Below are 18047 nucleotides of genomic sequence, written 5' to 3'. Positions count from 1 at the left end.
CCCTGCATCAAGAGCGTGGAGTCTCAACAGCGGGATTTCCAGGGAAGCTTTTTATTTACATTATTGAGTGTGCTGTTGTGTGCACTGACGGTTTAAAAACAGTGGGGTTAAAAGGCTGGTGTCTCAGCGTAAATCAGGGCAGCAGCACCAGGCTAGTCATTGTAATCTTCAAAACAAAAAGCCAGTTTCTCTCAAGAATGTCTATGATAAAGCAGTAAAAAATTAACATGTGATGGGTTTATTAAAGTTATTTTAAGTGAGTTAAAAAAGACTTGTTTTAATTTCTAATACAGAATATATCAATAGCTATAACCCACATCAAAGCTCTTTGGGGCCCTCAGTAGTTCTTAAGGGTGTAAACAGATCCTGAGACCAACAGAGTCAGCACTGCTGGGGTCACTCATAGGCTGTTACACTGGTTCCTCAAAGTTGAAGGGAACTTTCTCACATATTAAATTGCCAGCTTGAGAAACGTCTTATTTAAAGCTGAGGGTAGAGAATATGGTTGTATTTCCTGGCAACCTTGGCTCGAGAAAAGACACTGTCACTGGAATAAAGAGTTTAATGGTCTCCACTCACAGGAGAAGCAAGGCATACAAGCTCTCTGTACTTCCCTTTCTCCCCTATGTGCTGAATATCTTGTGCTGGGTCATGGGGGATTCGGGGTGTTTGTGGCCCATGTGGGCTAGGCCCAGATGTGGGCTCCCCCCAGCCCCTAGATTCATCTATAGTCCCTTCTCCTAGTCCCACTCAGGGGGCTCTTCCCGCCCCCCCATAATAGTCACAGTGTAGCAAGGTTGAGGGAGTAGGGCACAGGGAGGGACAGGAGGATTCAGGAATCCACAACCCAGCCTGGCCCGGCCTGGGGTAGGGTGGAGAGTGAGTGTGTGTGCCTACATGTGTGTGTGTGTTCCCTGGGCATGACTGTGAGTTTTGGTCCAGTCCTGTGGGCTCCAAGTTCTCCCCCATACCAGTCCTCTTTCAGAGGTAGTATCTGGTGTCTCCACTGGAGTCAGCACATCTGAGTTGTTCAAGCCACTTCTTTGGCACTGTGGGGTTGCTGTGGACGGGCTGATGCTGGCATCGCTCTGTCATCTCTGGCCTAGGGAAAGGGGAAGTGGAAGGCCAGGAGGGGAGCCAGGTCAGCCTCAGGTGCTACTCCTTCGCTCCCCCAGGAGCCAGTAGGTCCGAACTTTGCCTTTGCCCTGGAGGGAAAAAGAGGACATTGGGGTGGGGAGTGATACGTCCACTTTCCCAAATGATGGGAATAGGGATGGTTGCTTGAGAAGGGGCCTGGGGGACAGTGAGCCCTGCAGGGACCTCAAGGGGTCGTGAGGGCAGGGACTTTCTTTTCTACCTTCATTTCTACATCCCCTCGAAGCTCCAGCTCGAAACCACCAAACTCCTCCAGGACAGCCTTGGTTTCAGAAGATAAGTGGATCTTCAGGGCTGGGTAGGATAAAGGAGGAGAAGGGAGATGAGAGATGCAAGAGTTGGGAGCAGGAGACTGGGGGCCGTGGGGCTAGAAAGATGCTCTCCCACCTTCCTTTGGCCCTGAAAGCCTCCTAATTCAGAGTCCCACCCACTCCACATGGTGTCTGACCACACGGGGCTTGCCCTAAGAATTCCAGAGCTGTGTTGTCCACCAAGATAGCCACTAGTCACATGTGGCTATTTAAATTGCAATTAAAATGAAATACAGTTAAAATGCAATAAATAAATAAAATACAATGCCTCAGAGGTTACCATATTGGACAACACAGCTTATAGAACATTTCTGTTACTGCAGAAAGTTCCATTGGACAGCACTTCAGAGCATCACCAGGCTCTAGACAGATAGTAGAGTGCAGAGGTCAAGGGCTCAGACACTGGAGCCTGCGCTGCCTAGTACGAATCCCAGCTTGGACATTCGGCTGGGGAAGTAATATTAACTCTCTGCACCTCATTTTCCTTGTCTACAAAATGCTGAGAGTGATAGGACCCATCTCAAAGCTTTCTTGGTGGATTAAACAATATTATTCATAAAGTATTTTAAAAGAATCTGGCACTTTGGTGGCACTGTACAATTGGTTGCTATCATTATTTTTTAACTCAGTACCCTCATATTAGGGTTGAGGGAGCCCAGGCCTTGGAGAGGAGATCTGTGCAGGCTGCTGAGGTCAGGCCCAGGCATTCTGACTACTGTTCCCCGCAGCCCTTCCTTGACCCCCTAGCAAACTGTGGTCTAGGTCATCTTAGTATTCCAGAGCCTGGTATTCAGTAGTTGCTCAATAAATGGTGACTGAATTAAATTGTGTTGACTACAGCAGGAAGGAGATCAACAGGAAGCAAGCCCAAGGGAAGAGCTGGGAGCAAGCATTTATCAGGTACCCATTGTGTTCCAAACCCCAAGACATCATCATTTTAAAGATAAACAGCTGAAGCTCAAACAAGCTGAACAATATGTGCCAGTCATGTTATATGACTTTCTCAAATAACTCCTCTGAGGTAGATGTTTAATTCTCATTTCCCAGATAAGGAAAACAGGGAGGTGTAGCAAATTGACATGAAACATCAATTGTAGAACTGAGCCCACACCCAAGCGGGCAGATATGAAGCCCTCCTGACCACACCCAAGAGGGCCCTAAAGGTAAGATTCCTGCTGGAAACTGTCAGACGTTGGTCTGGAAAGACTTTTCAGTCATTTGGCAAGGAGGACAGCTGGGACCTGTGTCTCTGATTAGACTCAAGGTGACCTGGCCAGGTTGAACCCTTATGAGGAGGCAACTCGGGAAGAGAGAGAACAGGGAGTGGAAGGCATCCGCTGCCAAGGGGGCAGCTACAGTCCCCCTGCCCTCCCTGTCCCACCCAGGGGACCCAGAGTACCTTCCCCATTAGACTCCATTCGTGAGGCAGTGTTGACTGTGTCCCCAAAGAGACAGTACCGGGGCATCTTCAGCCCCACCACGCCGGCACACACGGGTCCTGAAGGGAGTGGAAGCCCATCAGTTCAGGGGAGTAGGTGGGAGGAATGGAGGGTGACCTAGGTGGGGCCAGAGGATGAAGCTGCGGTAGGGTGCCCCAGGAGAGGCAGCAGGTGGGATCTGAGGTCGGTGGGAGCCCAGGGTGCGTGTGTGGGGGGCGGGGGCGGTGCGGGTGTACGCGCGTGTGTAGGCAGAGCTGGAGAGGGCTGGAGCCGGTCTCCCCTCTCCTGGCCTCACCCGTGTGGACGCCGATGCGCAGGCGCAGCTGCTCCTGGGGCCGGTGGCGGATGCGGAAGGAGCGGACCGCGTCCAGCAGCGCCAGCGCCATGCGGGCCACCTCGCACGCGTGCAGCCTCCCGTTCCGCACCGGGAGCCCGGACACCACCATGTAGGCGTCACCGATGGTCTCCACCTGTGAGGGTCGCGAGAGAGTGCAGGGCCCGAGGGCTCCAACTTTCTCTTCCCAGTGTGGGCCGTCACCCAGAGGGCACTGTCTCCTAGTCCACCCGTCTACCGGCCATTGTTTGCTCATCCTCCACACTCCGCCCGGTTTCTCTGCCCGTTCCTGGGTCTCCCTGTGACACCTCCTCGTGACACTGTCTTTGCCCATGTCCCTTGGTCTTCTTTCTCTTTTTTTTTTTTTTTAGTTCTACCTGTTTATTGCTACCATCCCGTCTCCCTCCACCCCCTCATGCGCGCATGCTCAGTCATGTGACCCCATGGACTGCAGCCCAGCAGGCTCCTCTGTCGGTGGACTTTTCCAGGCAAGGATACTGGAGTGGGTTGCCATTTCCCTCTACAGGGTAGTCTTCTCTCTTAGGGTTCTATGTCACTCTGCCCTTCACTTTTCTGTAAACCTGTCCACAACTGTCTGCCCCTTCCCATCTTTACTCACCTTGTATACGTCAAAATTGTCTATGACGGCATCAAAGCAAGTGTACAGGTCGTTGAGCAGGGTGACCACCTGGAAGAAAAGAGAATCCACAAGGGTTGAGGAGGAAGGGACCCCACCTGGGCTCAGGTGAAAAATGCAGACCCAGAAGGCAGACCTGTGAGACGGAGATGAGAAGCCAAGCACACCTGGCTGCTCTCACACCTGTCGCTGTGCCTGACTTACCTGCATGGGCGTGCTCTCTGCGGATAGGGCTGTGAAACCCACGATGTCACTGAAGTAGATGGTGACGCTGTCGAAGGCTTCGGCCTGGACTGTCTCCCCACGCTTCAGCTGCTCAGCCACTGAGCTGAGGGGTCAGGGACGGGGGCAGGATCAGAAGATGAGCCGGGGCCAGGGCAGGGGTGGCGGGGGCACCAGGCACAGGCACTCACTGAGGCAGAATCTGGTAGAGCAGGGCCTCGGCCTTGCGCTTCTCCTCCAGGTAGGCCTGGGTCCGCTCCTCCACCAGCTCCTCCAGATTGTTGGCGTACTGCTCCATGCGTGACAGCAGGTTGTCCAGGATATTGCTGCTGTTCTCCCTGGGGACAGGTTTGGCGGTGGGGGTGATGGTGAGAGGGGAGCAGCATGCCCAAGCCTGCAGTGCCCACCCCAGGCTCTCACCCTTCCCAGACTGAAGTTAGCTTATACTGCAGCAGAGTCCCCGGAGACAGGGTTGGGGGGCACAGCAGGATGGGAGTGCAGGGGAAGAGGGTAGGAAGAAAGTCCAACTCATCCCTGAGTCCCCAGGGTCAGGTCTGAAGCTTCAGGCGTATTGGCTCTTTCGCTCATTTTGTTGAATACAAGTAGGCTAGAAGGAGGTGGAGGAGTTAAAGGGCTTCCCAGGTGGTGCTAGTGATAAAGAACCCGTGTGCCAATGCAGGAGACCCAGGAGAGAGGGTTCGATCCCTGGGTCAGGAAGAACCCCTGGAGGAGGGCATGGCAACCCACTCCAGTATTCTTGCCTGGGAAATCCCATGGACAGAGGAGCCTGGTGGGCTGTATAGTCCACAGGATCTCAAAGAGTCAGACACGACTGAAGTGACTTAGCATACATGCTCACAGAGGAAGTAGAAAGGAACAGAGATCAATTGAGAAGAGAGTGAGGGCACAGACTAGTTAAGGGGTGTGCCTGGAGGAACTGGCCCCCACAGAGCACACTGGAAAAGGGGATCAAGGATGGGTGGGAGCTCCCATGGAGGACAGAGAGGCAAAGGGAGGCGGTAGAAGGCCATTTACTCTGCTTACCAGTGAAGACTGTGGAGAAGGGGCCAGGGAGGAGACTAGTATGAAAAGTGGGTGGCTATGGGGACAACTGGGTCCTACAATATTCACAAAGGGGGCTGCAGGGCTGTGGTGGGCTGCAGCAGGCTATGACTGGGGGGCTGTGCATGGGCTCTGCCACCACAGGGATAAAACTTAAGCATGGGATACATGGTGGCTGCCGTGGGTGGAGGAGGCTGGGACGGCCCAGGACTAACACCAGAGACCTGTTAAATTTTCGCAACATCAGGCGGATCTGCTGGAAGGGCGGCCGCTCCTGTGGGTCCTCGGCCCAGCAGCGCTGCATCAACTGCCCCAGTTCCTCCAGGTGACTCTGCAGGACCAGGGAGGGCCGGAAGGGGGGCTGCTCGCCCCGAGTCACACGCTCGATGATCTCTGTGTGGTGGGGGGAGAGAGGATGGGAGATGGGTTCAGCCTGGGGCCTGTTGAGTAACGAGGTGGGGAAGCCCAGGACCAGGGCAAGGGCCAGGGAAGCCCCGCAGGGACCTGGGCCAACCGTGCTCAGGGTCACTGGCCACAGTGGGGGAGAACGGGGTGGCGTTTCCAGGGTTGCCTCTCTCTGGAGCTGGGGTCAGTGGAGTGTGGCGGCATTAGGGGAAAGTGTGGTCCTCTCACCTTTGGGACTGAGGTCTAAACCTTCCACGTGGAAGGCGCCGCTCCTCAGGGCAATCTCCTGAAGGATGATCCCAAAGCTGTACACATCACCAGCCTGGGAACCCCGGGCAGGGGGCGAGGCCATTCGCAGGAGCTCAGGGGCTGTCCACAACTTTTCTGTGGGTCAGAGGTCAGGAGTCACAGGGTGAAGGGCCCCAAAGCTAAGGGGTGACAGGAAACAAGGATGTTGCTGGGCTGATCTGGAGACAAAACGGGGTGCTAGAGCTAGAAGGGGCTCGAGACGACTTCTCCTGACTCGGCTTTCTACTGATGATGAATTGAACTGGAAGTCAGGAAAGGTGGGCCGGAGCCCATCACAGGCCACGGCATCAGTCTCCCCAGCGGGTTGTGCTGGCCGTCGGGGTTAGGGGTCAGAGTCACGTGGGGCTCACTGGCATAGAGGGTGTGTCCCTGCTCTGGCTCTGGATCCCTGAAGCTCTCCAGCCCGTAGTCGGTGATCTTGAGCACAAAGCGCCCGTCGACCACGCAGTTGGATGACTTGAGGTTCCCGTGGGAGCAAATGGCTCCATTGTGTAAGAACAGCATACCCTGGGAAGTTTGGGGAGGCAGGGGCCTGAGTGGGACCTCCAACCAGGGCCAGAGAAAAGGCCCGCTTGGCCCCTCGCCCCACACCCAGTGGGCTCTTCCCGGCCTACCTTGACAATGTCATTGGTGAGTGAGTACCGGAACATCCAGTCCAGGGTGATGCTCTCATTCTCCAGGATGTCCTGCAGGGCAGTGAGAGTCAGCCATGTACCCTGCATGCGCCCCCAGGAGGAGGAGTGCAGGGGTCCCGCTGACATAAACTGGCAGAACAGAACAAAGCTTCATATTTACTCTAGTGCCACCACCCTCCCCCACTTCCATTTTACAGATGGGGAAAATAAAGGTCAGAAAAAAGGAGAGGTTTGCCCTTATGGTCAGGCAAGGGTGGACTCAGGGCTGGACCCAGGTGTCCTGACACTCCCCTGTCACCCTCACCTGCAGGCTCCCACGGGGACAGTACTCTGTGAGGATACAGATGTTGGGGGGATCAGTGCAGGCTCCCACAAACCTGGTCAAGTGTTCATTTTGTACATCCCGCATCTGCAGGTGAGAGCCAGCATCAGAGCCTGGCAGAGACCTCACTCCTCACTAAATCGCCCCTACCCTCAGGGACCCCTCACTCTTCCTAAGTCCCAATGTATTCTCTCCAGACATTCTATGAGCTTCCCGTGATTCCCACTCCTGTTGGAAAGAACCTGTCCCCAGAATCTGCTCCCTACTCCCTCTGCTTCCTAAACCCATCCAGTGGAGCCCCTAGGAAATCTCCAGTAGCCCTTCTCCCATCTGTGATTCTGCTCACAATGTGCAAGGGCCCCTGCCATGGCTCTAGGGCCCACCCTTTCCTAGGATATGCTGTGGTCCCTCCGTGCCGCTTCTGTTGGCCGACCTCCCCGTATCCCCAGATTCTTCCCCGGGCCACTGCCTCCCTCCCTCCGCACATTACATGCTTCAGCTCAAACAGGACTTCCCGTGTCAGCTCAATGCGTTTCCGGTTCACACGTTTCACAGCCACGAGGTTGCCCTGAGCAAGGAGGGGAGGTGGTCACTGTGAGGAAAGAGCCCGGCACTGGGACCCCCACTGCTCTGACAGCCCACCGCTGCCCTAAGTCCCTCCCGAGTCCTCCATCAGAGCACAGCCCTGCCCCATCTGGAGGACCAGTGGTCTTACCCAGACTTACCTTATAATATGCTGTCTTGGCAAAGATTTGGAATTGGCCCTCTGTGGTCAGGAGGGAGCCATAATTGGAGCCTCTCTGAAGGGGTGGAGTGCAGGAGGGACGGTCAGCCAGTGGGCCTAGTCCTCCATCCTGGCTGGCTGAGCTCTGCTCTTCACTCCCCTGCCTTATCTTTGTGTCACCCTGCCTCATCCTGTCACCCGACGGCAGCTCAATGTGTGGGATTTCAGCTCATCCTGAAATCCTTTCCTCACTGATTTACTTTTTGGAAAACAAAATTTATTGCAGTGTAGTGCTCTACCGTGTTGTGTCAGGCTCTGCCGTACAGCACAGTGAGGGTATGTGACCTCAGAGAGGGTATGTGACTTGCCCAAGGTCACACAGCAAGTGAAGGCAGAACTGGGACGAGAACCTTGCTCTCTACCCTAACTCGTCAGGTGCTGCCCCCATACCCGTACCCAGCTCAGCCTCCTTCCCCCAGTAGTGTTCTTACCCCGCTCAGGGTCAGCCGGCTGCCTGCACTCCGGAGATGCCTCTCAAGACTACTGGGCTGCAGGTCCTCCCAGCGCACACGCCACAGCTCTGAGGCCAGTTCCTTCTCTAGCTGCATCTTCCTGGGGCACGAAACCAGCACCTGAGCCCACATCTGAGCCCCTGACCCAGGGCGGGGGTACTCAGCAGCCCCTCCTCAGAGCCCTGGGATCTCTGCAGGAGCTGAGAGATGGGTGGGGCAGTTACAGCCTCTCAGCTTGGAGTCAGGAGGCTTGGGTGAAATTCTGCCTCACTGGGGACCTTAAGGAATTCATTTCACTTCTCTGAGTCTCATGTTCATGTCTAAATGTCCTCATGTGGAAACTGGGGATCTTGACGTTTATTTCAAAGCATTGTTATAAGAATGAAAAGAAATGTGTGTGGAAGCGCCTGGCACACAATTTATGTTCAACCAGCCCTGATTTTCTTCTCTCCCTCCTTGCTTCCCTCTGTCATCAACTTTTCCTGCACCTGTCAGCCTCCCGCCAGAAGGCAGGAGTGAATCTTCCTTATCTTTCTCCTCTGCTCCGGGTTCAGCCCCTGGTACATGGCCGAGCCATCATCCTTGCTCAGCTAAAATGGGTCCAACACACTGCTTCCCATCTGGTCTGTACAAACAGGAAGGGAGGATAGACCAGCCTCAGCTCAGAACAAACACCCTATGATGCTCCAACAGATCTGCTCCTTGGATCTCCCAGATCCTCCTTGGCCACTCCTATCTCTGGACCCTCCTTAAGTCTCCTGCATTGGCAGGTGGGTTCTTTACCACTAGCACCACCTGGGAAGCCCTTTCTGCTCCTTCTTCGTTCTGGGGCTTTTTAGTCTCCTTTCTCCCCCATCTCCCTGGGCCTTGCTGTGCTGTCCCTTCAGCCCTCCCTCTCCACCCTGGGTCCCTGCCACCTCCTCTGCTACTGGTTCTCTGGGCCTTCCAGCCTCAGTCACCACCCTTATCCCCAGGCTCACCTGTATATGAAGAAGGAGACGATCAGGATGCTGAGAAGGGAGAGGCTCCCCACCAAAGCCAGCACCTCCAGGGTGGAGAAGTGGTCTACACAGGAGGACCAAGTTGCAGCAAGAGAGATGTGAGATAGACATTGGACAGGAGAAAAGAACTTTTTTACATATAATTTTTTTTTTTTGGCTGCACTGCATGGCGTGCAGGCTCCTCTCCTGACTGGGATTTGAACCCATGCCTAAAGTGGAAGCGTGGAATCCTAATCACTGGACTGCCAGGGAAGTCCCAGAACTTTTTAATATTTAATCAATGAACTCAGATGGTGGACGAAGGGACAGAAAAGGCAGGTGGAGTCTCTGCGGGAAACCCTCAGTCCCAGAGCGCAGCACCTATTTGACTCGTGAACAGGAAGCATGCAGTGTCTCCAGAATGGAGGTCAGGAAGGCAAGGGGCAGTCACCTTGGTTGCAGGCTGGGTCCTCATTGTCAAAGCCGCACTTGGGGACATCAGGAGGTGGATACCCCAGGGGCCAGTTCAGTTTGCACCCTGACATGGTCACCAGTTCTTGGGAAGTCCCATTGAAGTTCAGAACAACCTGTGGGGGAGCAGGAGTGGTGGGCGGGCATGGGCCCTTGGTGAGGCCTCCTGTCCAAGGGAGCAGTCCTGCCCCTCACCTATCCCGTCTTTGCTACTAGAGACTGTGTCTGCACTGTCAACAGTTCACCGAGCCCCTGGTGTGACTGGAGACAGAGAGCCTCATACCCACGCCCCATGTTATCAGAACGGACAAACTTGAAAGTGGCTTAAGCGCTTCTATATTCTGTATTGAATCACAGTCCCACACTCAGGAAGTTTGTAATTTGGGATTGAAGCACCCAGAAAATAGGAAAAGGCAGTGTTTTCAGTCCACATTCCCAGGCCTAAACCATATACTCCTCCTTCTGAATATAGCCTGTCTGCTGGAAGGGGATCCTGCCGACCTTCAGAAACATGGGGCTTGCTGAGGGCAGGGCTGTGTTCCCTTCTTACACATGGGGCTCCCCAACGACAACTATCATTCTGGTTGTTCCTCCAGATTGGCTGGATTGCTTTTATCCAGGGTTCGCTCTTATGCAGGGAGGTGGGAAGGTGAGACGTCACTCCCAGCTGGCACTGCCTTCTTGGGGGCACAACCTTACCCTGAAGGCGCCAGTGTTAGGGTCCATATCCCAGAGGGAGAAGTCAGTCTCCCGGTCTCCATTGCTGTCCATTTTCAGGTATCCTGTCACACCTGGGGGTACGGAGGATGATGGCTGTGTTTTGAGAGTGGAAGTTCAGGGACTCCAGACCTCATCTCCATCTTTCGATCATGTCTGTCTTACCCTCCGAATATATATCAGTTCAGTTCAGTTCAGTTCAGTTAAAGAGACAGACATGCCATCAGCAGGAACGATTGGTGTTGGGCACTTAGTGAGATGGGGAAGAAAGCCTAAAGGCAGCTTGGAGGGGAGGAAGAGACTAGTGTGTATAAGTGACTACCTGCACTGCAGGCCTAGAGGCTTCTTGTTGCCTCCTGCCTGGGGCGCCCCAGGGTAGCCCATTCCTGCCACCTGCAGTCCCTGACCTTGGAAGCTTCGGTTCCACATCCGCTGAGTGATGCCCTCCCCATCGGTGACAGCTCCCCCGTGTGCTAGAGTCTCCGTCACCGCCTGGATGTAGAGCAGGAGCCCATCATGGAAGGATGCTGGGATGGTGTTCACCTGCAGGGGCAGGTAGAGCTGGGCTGGTGGGGGGATGTATAAGGGGTGCAGAGTGGGGTGCTGTGGGGCAGGGAATGGGAGGTAATGGGAACTTGGAAGAGGATAGGCGAAAACAACCCCATCCACATACGCACAGAGATTTCACTACTTATAAGACACATCTGTATACACCTGCTGGCACATGGGGCAGGATGTATCATCCTCATTTTACTGATAAAGATTTGAGGTTCAGAGGTTGAACAATTGTCAGTGCCTCCCTCCATCATCAGGAAAGATAGGGGAGCAAAGGGAAGGGAAAGAAGGGCAGAGCTGGGAGTAGGAGGGAGGCTGAGAAAGCAGGGTAGAGACCAGCAGAGGGCGGTGGAGTGGAGATTCGGGGTCCACATCACCCAGGACCCCCTCCTACCAGGCCATCCTCCATGGTGAAGTTGAACTGCTCAAGGGCCAAGTGTTTTAGCTTCTGTAGGAATTCCAAGTACTCGGGATTATCCGGCTCTTTATATGTAATGATTTTGGCAGCCTGAGGAGGAGTCGGTGGAGAGGGGAGAGCTGGTTGGATGCTGACTCTGGTCCTCCCTGTACCCTGAGTGCCCACCTCCCAGAGCTGCACCTCTGTTTAGCTCAAGGTCAGATTGGACCCCAGGTCCTGCAGGAGGTGCTGCCTGCATCAAAGCAGGGAATGAACTGGGATGGCATTTCTAAGTCCTGATGGTCGACGGGATGTGAACATTATCCTGCCTCAAGGGCATTCTCTCATATTTTTAGCCTCCTAGTTCTGAAGTCCTCCGATCCTCTATATACCCCTGGCCCCAGCCCCCTGCCCTTCTGTCACCTAACTCCCTACGAACATCAATAACTTATTTTCTGGAATCCTTTCAGACACAGAGGCACCCAGGACCCAGAAATGATGGGCCGGCAACCAAGAGCCCCACAGCCTGGGCTTCCAAGTTGGACCCTCACCCGAAAGGCCTGGTGGGCACTGACATCCTGCCCATCTCCTCTCTCCCAGGGCCTGCGGGGAGCAAGGCCGTGTGCACCTTGCAGGCTTTGCCCAAAGAGGTCCAGGTGGAAGAAAACATAGTCGTCCCCACTCAGGCCAGCTTCCAGGGCCAGAAGCATGAGGGCTCTGAAGGTGTCCGGCGAGCTGCAGATGTAGATAACTGGGGAGAGGGAGAAGCCAGGGTGTCAGGGAGTGGAGGAGAAACTGAAGCTGGGGGGCCCGGGGAGGAAGTTCAGAGACCCTGCGGTGGTTAAGTGAACTCCTGGCTCAGTCTAGGCTAAGCAGGAGAAAGACGAGGGAGAAGGTGGTGGGAGGGGGAGGAGGAAGGAGGCCAGATAGGGAGATCAGGAATGGTGGAGCTGAAAGCGGGGAAGTTGAGGTGTGCAGCAGGGAGAGCAGAGGGCCAGCTGGAGAGGGGACTGGAAGAGGAGAGGGCATGTGGGAGCTCTGGGAAGAGAAGCTGGAGCAGGGAAGCAGGTTGCTCGGAAAAGACGGAAAATGGGGGAGGAAAAAAAGGGCTCGGACGGAACTAAGCCGGCGCCCCACTAAGTGTCAAGGTGGTAGCTGGAGGCCTTTTTAACCTCTGTTAACTCCGGAAGAATCAGTGGGAAGGAGGCGAGGGAGTGGGGAGGTGAGAATACAGGCCAGCCTAGGAAAGAGAGAGGGGGCCATGGAGAAAGACAGGGAAATAGAAACTCAAAGGTGGACGGGGCAGGAATGAAGGGCCCGGAGGAGGAGACGTTTGGTGCAGACAGGAGAGAGGTCAAGTCCCCGGGAAGGCCCGGAGGCAAAGCGGCCCTGCCTCTCACCTCGGCCTTTGCGCCGCACGGTGCGCAGCAGCATGGTGTAGTGGTCGCGGTCCCCCTCGGCGAATTCCAGGTGGTCCACCGTGATGTTGAGGCGGTCGCGAACCCGCATGTACAGACCCTCCACCACGAAGAAGCAGGGCTGGTCGTCACCGGGCTGGTAGGCGTAGAGCACGAGCGCCTGGCGCTCCCAGCCCAGCCGTCGGTGCAGCGCCGCCACGAAGTCGCCCAGCTTGGCGTGGCTGGGGCCCGCGCGGGTGGTCAGCGCGTACTCGTCCTTGGCTCCGAAGCCCACGGCTGGGGCGCCGGCGGTCAGCAGCGGCACCCGCCAGTGCGCGGTGAAGCGGCCCACGGGGGCGGCGGCGTACACGCAGCCCGGGCCCAGGAACACCGCGGGGCTGTGCTCCCACTTGAGGTCCACGGCGGCCAGGGGCGCGGCGGTGTCGGAGCAGACGCCCAGAGCGCTCTCACTGCTGCCCAGCACCGTGCGGACTGTCCACCCCGGCAGCAGGTCCGGCCGCGCCTTCACCCGGGCCAGGGCCAGCTCCACCGCCGGTCCCACGCGCGCCCAAGACCACGGGTACGACGTGTTGGTCAGAGGCAGCACCACGGCCACCGTCAGGTTGCCAGCGTAGCTGCCCGGGAGCAGTAGCAACGGCGGCAGGAGCAGAAGCAGGCGCAGGCGGGCGCCGCCGGGGCGCCCCGGGCGCGGCATGGCCTCAGCGGGCACCGCGGTGGGCGAGCGCTCCCACCATGGCCTCAAGCGTCCACTCCGGCTCAGCGGCCGGTGCCGGGCACCGGGAGCGCCCCCGCGGGAGGGAGGAGCGGCAGAGCGGGGCGCTCCCCCCGGAGCACGCTGCCCCCGCTAGCTGCGCCAGTCCGCGCCGGGAGCGCCAGGGGCGCGCGACCCAGGGCTGTGCCCAGGGCTCTGCGGAGCAGGTGGGTGCGAGAAGAGCGCGGGGGCCGAGAGGACCCGAGTGGGAACCACAGGGTGTGTGTGTGTGTGTGTGTTAGGAGAGAGGAAAAGAGAGCGCGAGCGAGCGCTCGTGGAGAAGGATGGGAGAGAGGGCGCCAGGGAGGAAAAGGGGAGTGTGAGTGTTTGTCTGTGTGCGCGAGCGCTTGGCCCAGGGAGTGTGCCAGAAGGGGCGTCCGGCCGGCCCAAGTCTCCGACAGTCCGGGGGGAACTGGGGAGGACCCAAGCCAAGCTCCGAACCCTCCCTCCCGGCTGCTTCCCCTCCCAGACTCCGAGACCGTAGAACCAAGCCTGGATCTTTAACTCCTTCCTCCCCGCCCCGAAGTCGCGGACTCTCCCGAGCCTCTCAGCCCGCGCGGTTTCCTCCAGATCCTCTTCCCGCTTCTCGGCGGGCCGAATGCGCTTCTCCTCCGAGAAGCGGCACCCGCAGAAGGGGCTCCCTCACGGGGATGGGAAGAAGAACAGAGATGTATGGAAGTAACAGTGCCTCTTGAGCCCCACCTCGTCCCTCTCTTCCTACCTGGCTCCGTCTCGGGAAGAAAGAGGTGCAGGTTTGGGATCTTAGCCGGAAAAGGTGTGAGTGTTTGGTTGTGAGTCAGGTTGGCGGGCGGGAGGGTGACGGTTTTTGGAAAAGAAACTAAAGTAGTTGAATCCAGGGTCCCATGACCACTCTATCTAGGATGTCACCCACCCCCCAGCTTCCAGACTGAGCGGATTAGCGGAGAAAAAGGGCCAGGTGGAAGGGCGGAGTTAACTCTTTAGTTCCCAAAAGGCCGTAGGAACGGGAGGGAGAGCTGGTGGGTGGCCGCTGAAACGAAGAGGTGTGACCGCAGGGCGGCTACCGGCGTTGCGTTTGGTTTGTCTTAAAGAGGGTTATTAAAGTGAGATTTGTCGGGACGGTGGCAGACAGTGTGGGAAACGACAAGCGGAGGCATATACTGGGGAGTGTTCGGGGGTCCTTGACGGCTGGGCGGGGGGCAGGACAGCTGTGGAATCAGTCTGCCCTCTAGTGGCCAGAAGGGGTCATTGGCGGTATCGCGCGCCAACCTCTGACAACTTCTGCCTCAGTTCAGTTCAGATCAGTCGCTCAGGACCAAAGATGAGCAAACTTCTGCACTGTAGACTTTCAAAGGACCTAGTACATGTTAAGCACCAACTCGATGCTGAAGGCATGCATGTGAAGATTCTGTGTGTATATTTGTCCTGTTGTTGTTCAGTCACTAAGTCACGTCCGAATGTTTGCCACCCCAGGGACTGAGGCACACCAGACTCCTCTCCCCTTGACTATTTCCTGTCCACTGAGTCGGTGATGCTATCTAACCATCTCATCTTCTGCCACCTCCTTTTCCTTTTGCTTTCAGTCTTTCCCAGCATGAGAGTCTTTTCCAGTGAGTAGGCTCTTCACATCAGGTGGCCAAAGTACTGGAGCTTCAGCTTCAGTCCTTTCAGTGAATATTCAGGGTTGATTTCCTTTAGGATTGACTGGCTTGATCTTCTTGCTGTCCAGTGGATTCTCAAGAGTGTTCTCCAGCACCACAGTCTGAAAGCATCAATTCTTCAGCGCTCAGCCTTCCTTATGCTCCAACTCTCACATCCATACACGACTACTGGAAAACCGTAACTTTGACTATATGGACCTTTGTTGGCAAAGTAATGTCTCTGCTTTTTAATATGCTGTCTAGGTTTCATAGCTTTCCTTCCAAGGAGCAAGCGTCTTTTAATTTCATGGCTGCAGTCATCGTCCACAGTGATTTTGGAGCCCAAGAAAATAAAATCTGTCACTGTTTCCACTTTTTCCCCTTCTATTTGCCGTGATGTGATGGGACCGGGTGCCATGATCTTAGTTTTAATCATGTTGAGTTTTAAGCCAACTTTTTCACTCTCCTCTTTCACCCTCAGCAAGAGGTTCTTTAGTTCCTCTTCACTTCCTGCCATTAGAATGGTAGTATCTGCATATCTGAGGTTATTGATATTTCTCTTGGCAATCTTGATTCCAACTTATGATTCTTCCAGCCTGGCATTTCACATGATGTACTCTGCATAGAAGTTAAATAAGCAGAGTGATAATATGCAGGCTTGTTGTACTCCTTTCTCAATTTTGAACCGGTCTTCTCTGTTGCTTCTTGACCTGCATTCAAGTTTCTCAGGAGACAGGTGAGGTGGTCTGGTATTCCCATCTCTTGAAGAATTTTCCACAGTTTATTGTGATCCACACAGTCAAAGGTTTTAGTGTAGTCAATGAAGCCAAAGTAGATGTTTTTCTGGAATTCTGTTGCTTTCTCTATGATCCAATGAATATTGGCAGTTTGATCTTTGGTTTCTCTACCTTTCCTAAATCCAGTGTGTACATCTGGAATTCTCTGTTCATATACTGCTGAAGCCTAGCTTGAAGGATTTTGAGCATAACCTTGCTATCATGTTAAATGAGCGCCATTGTACGGTAGTTTGAACATTGTTTGGCGTTGGAATGAAAACTGATCTTTTCCAGTCATTTTCCAGTGGCCACTGTTGAATTTTCCAAATTTGCTGACATCTTGAGTCCAACACTTTAACAGCATCATCTTTTAGGATTTGAAATAGCACAGCTGGAATTCCATCACCTCCACTAGCTTTGTCTGTAGTAACGGTTCCTAAGGCCTACTTGACCTCACATTCAGAAGTCTAGTTCTCGGTGAGTGACCACATCATCGTGGTTATCTCAGTCATTAAGACCTTTTTTGTATAGTTCTTCTGTGTATTCTTGCCACCTCGTCATCCCTTCTGCTTCTTTTAGGTCTTTACTGTTTTTGTCCTTCATTATGCCCATCCTTGCATGAAAAGTTGGCTTGATATATCCAATTTTCTTGAAGAGATCTCTAGTCTTTCCCATTCTGTTGTTCTGCTCTATTTCTTTGCATTGTTCATTTAAGAAGACCTTCTTATCTCTCCCTGCTATTCTCTGTAACTTTGCATTCAGTTGAGTTTATCTGTCCCTTGATTTTTCGTGTCTCTTCTTTCAGTCATTTATAAAGCCTCCCCAGACAACCACTTTGCCTTCCTGCATTTCTTTTTCTTTGGGATAGTTTTGGTAACTGCCTCAAGTACATGTTACGAACCTCTCTTCATAGTTCTTCAGGTACTCTGTCTATCAGATCTAATCCCTTGAATCTATTCCTCACCTCCAGTTTATAATTATAAGGGATTTGATTTAGCTCATACCTGAATGATCTAGTGGTGTTTCCTACTTTCTTCAATTCAAGTCTGAATTTTGCAATAGGGAGCTCATGATTTGAGCCACAGTCAGCTCCTGGTCTTGTTTTTGCTGACTGTATAGAGCTTCTCCATCTTTGGCTGCAAAGAATATAATCAATCTGATTTTGGTATTGACCATCCCGTAATGTCCATGTGTAGAGTCATCTCTTGTGTTGTTGGAAAAGGGTGTTTGCTATGACCAGCCTGTTCTCTTGACAAAACTCTGTTAGCCTTTGCCCTGTTTCATTTTGTACTCCAAGGCCAACTGAAAGTGAAAGGATTAGTAGCTCAGTTGTGTCCAACTCTTTATGACCCCATGGACTGTTATAACGCCCACCAGGCTCCTCTGTCCATGGAATTCTACAGGCAAGAAAACTGAAGTGGGTAACCATTCCCTTCTCAAGGGGATCTTCCCCACCCAGGACTCGCGCATTAAAGGCAGATTCTTTACCATCTGAGCAACCAGGGAAGCCACTCTGAGGCCAAACTTGCCTGTACTTCCCAGTATCTCTTGAATTCCTACTTTTACATTCCAATTCCCTATGATAAAAAGGCCATCTTTTTTGGTGTTAGTTCTAGAAGTTCTTATAGGCCTTCACAGAACCCATCAGCTTAAGCTTCTTTGGTATCAGTGGTTGGGGCATAGACTTGGATTACCATGACATTGAATGGTTTGCCTTGGAAACGAACAGACATCATTTTGTCATTTTTGAGGTTGCACCCGAGTACTGCATTTTGAACTCTTCTATTGACTATGAAGGTTACATACTTCCTTTCTTCTAAGGGATTCCTGCCCACAGTAGTAGATACAATGATCATCTGAATTAAATTCGCCCATTCCCATCCATTTTAGTTCACTGATTCCTAAGATGTCGCTGTTCAGTCTTGCTGTCTCCTGCCATCATGACATCCAATTTACCTTGATTCATGGACCTATCATTCCAGGTTCCTATGCAATATTGTTCTTTACAGCATCAGACTTTACTTTCACCACCAGACACATCCACAACTGAGTGTCATTTCCACTTTGGCCCAGTCGCTGCATTCCTTCTGGAGCAATTAGTAATTGCCCTCCACTCTTCCACAGTACCATACTGGACACCTCTGACCTAGGAAGCTCCTCTTCCAGTGTCATAGCTTTTTGCCTATTCATGAGGTCCTTGCAACAAGAATACTGGAAGGGGCTGCCGTTTCCTCCTCCGGTGGACCACATTTTGTCAGACTCTTCACTATGACCCGTCCGTCTTGGGTGGCCTTGC

General features: G+C 53.8%; 1 protein-coding gene across 2 annotated transcripts; it reads right to left on the bottom strand.

Annotated features, from left to right (window-relative positions):
• Positions 1–37: 37 nt before the first annotated feature.
• On the bottom strand, positions 38–14114 carry NPR1 (natriuretic peptide receptor 1). 2 transcript variants are annotated; one of them, XM_055402315.2, is made up of 22 exons: positions 12588–14114; positions 11739–11938; positions 11185–11298; positions 10643–10778; positions 10218–10309; positions 9499–9634; positions 9048–9132; positions 8047–8167; positions 7557–7631; positions 7322–7399; positions 6814–6918; positions 6489–6560; positions 6225–6381; positions 5794–5949; positions 5385–5553; positions 4290–4436; positions 4081–4204; positions 3859–3927; positions 3201–3375; positions 2866–2964; positions 1358–1449; positions 38–1102 (listed from the first exon to the last, which is right to left on the bottom strand). In XM_055402315.2, the coding sequence occupies exons 1-22, from the start codon at positions 13297–13299 to the stop codon at positions 1031–1033; spliced, it is 3186 nt and encodes a 1061-aa protein (XP_055258290.1). In that variant the 5' UTR covers positions 13300–14114; the 3' UTR covers positions 38–1030. The 2 variants fall into 2 exon arrangements, with proteins under 2 accessions (XP_055258290.1, XP_055258291.1); XM_055402316.2 differs by having other exon boundaries at positions 38–1205; positions 12588–14113.
• Positions 14115–18047: the final 3933 nt, after the last annotated feature.

This window comes from Moschus berezovskii, chromosome 4 (assembly GCF_049115385.1).
Source record: "Moschus berezovskii isolate FMDL1 chromosome 4, NW_MosBer_1.0, whole genome shotgun sequence".
Taxonomy (NCBI): Eukaryota; Metazoa; Chordata; class Mammalia; order Artiodactyla; family Moschidae; genus Moschus; species Moschus berezovskii.
Note: the sequence above shows the minus strand (reverse complement) of the source record. Positions and strands in the feature narration are given on the sequence as shown.

What these genes read in the sequence shown, in the direction of transcription:
- NPR1 (XM_055402315.2), bottom strand. Translation starts at nt 13,299, where the DNA reads ATGCCGCGCCCGGGGCGCCCCGGCGGCGCCCGCCTGCGCCTGCTTCTG. An exon ending in CTAACACTGGCGCCTTCAGG is followed by an intron (nt 9,635 to 10,217) that starts GTAAGGTTGTGC and finishes GCTCCCCCACAG; the next exon opens with GTTGTTCTGAACTTCAATGG. An exon ending in ATGTTGCGAAAATTTAACAG is followed by an intron (nt 4,437 to 5,384) that starts GTCTCTGGTGTT and finishes ACCTGTCCCCAG; the next exon opens with GGAGAACAGCAGCAATATCC.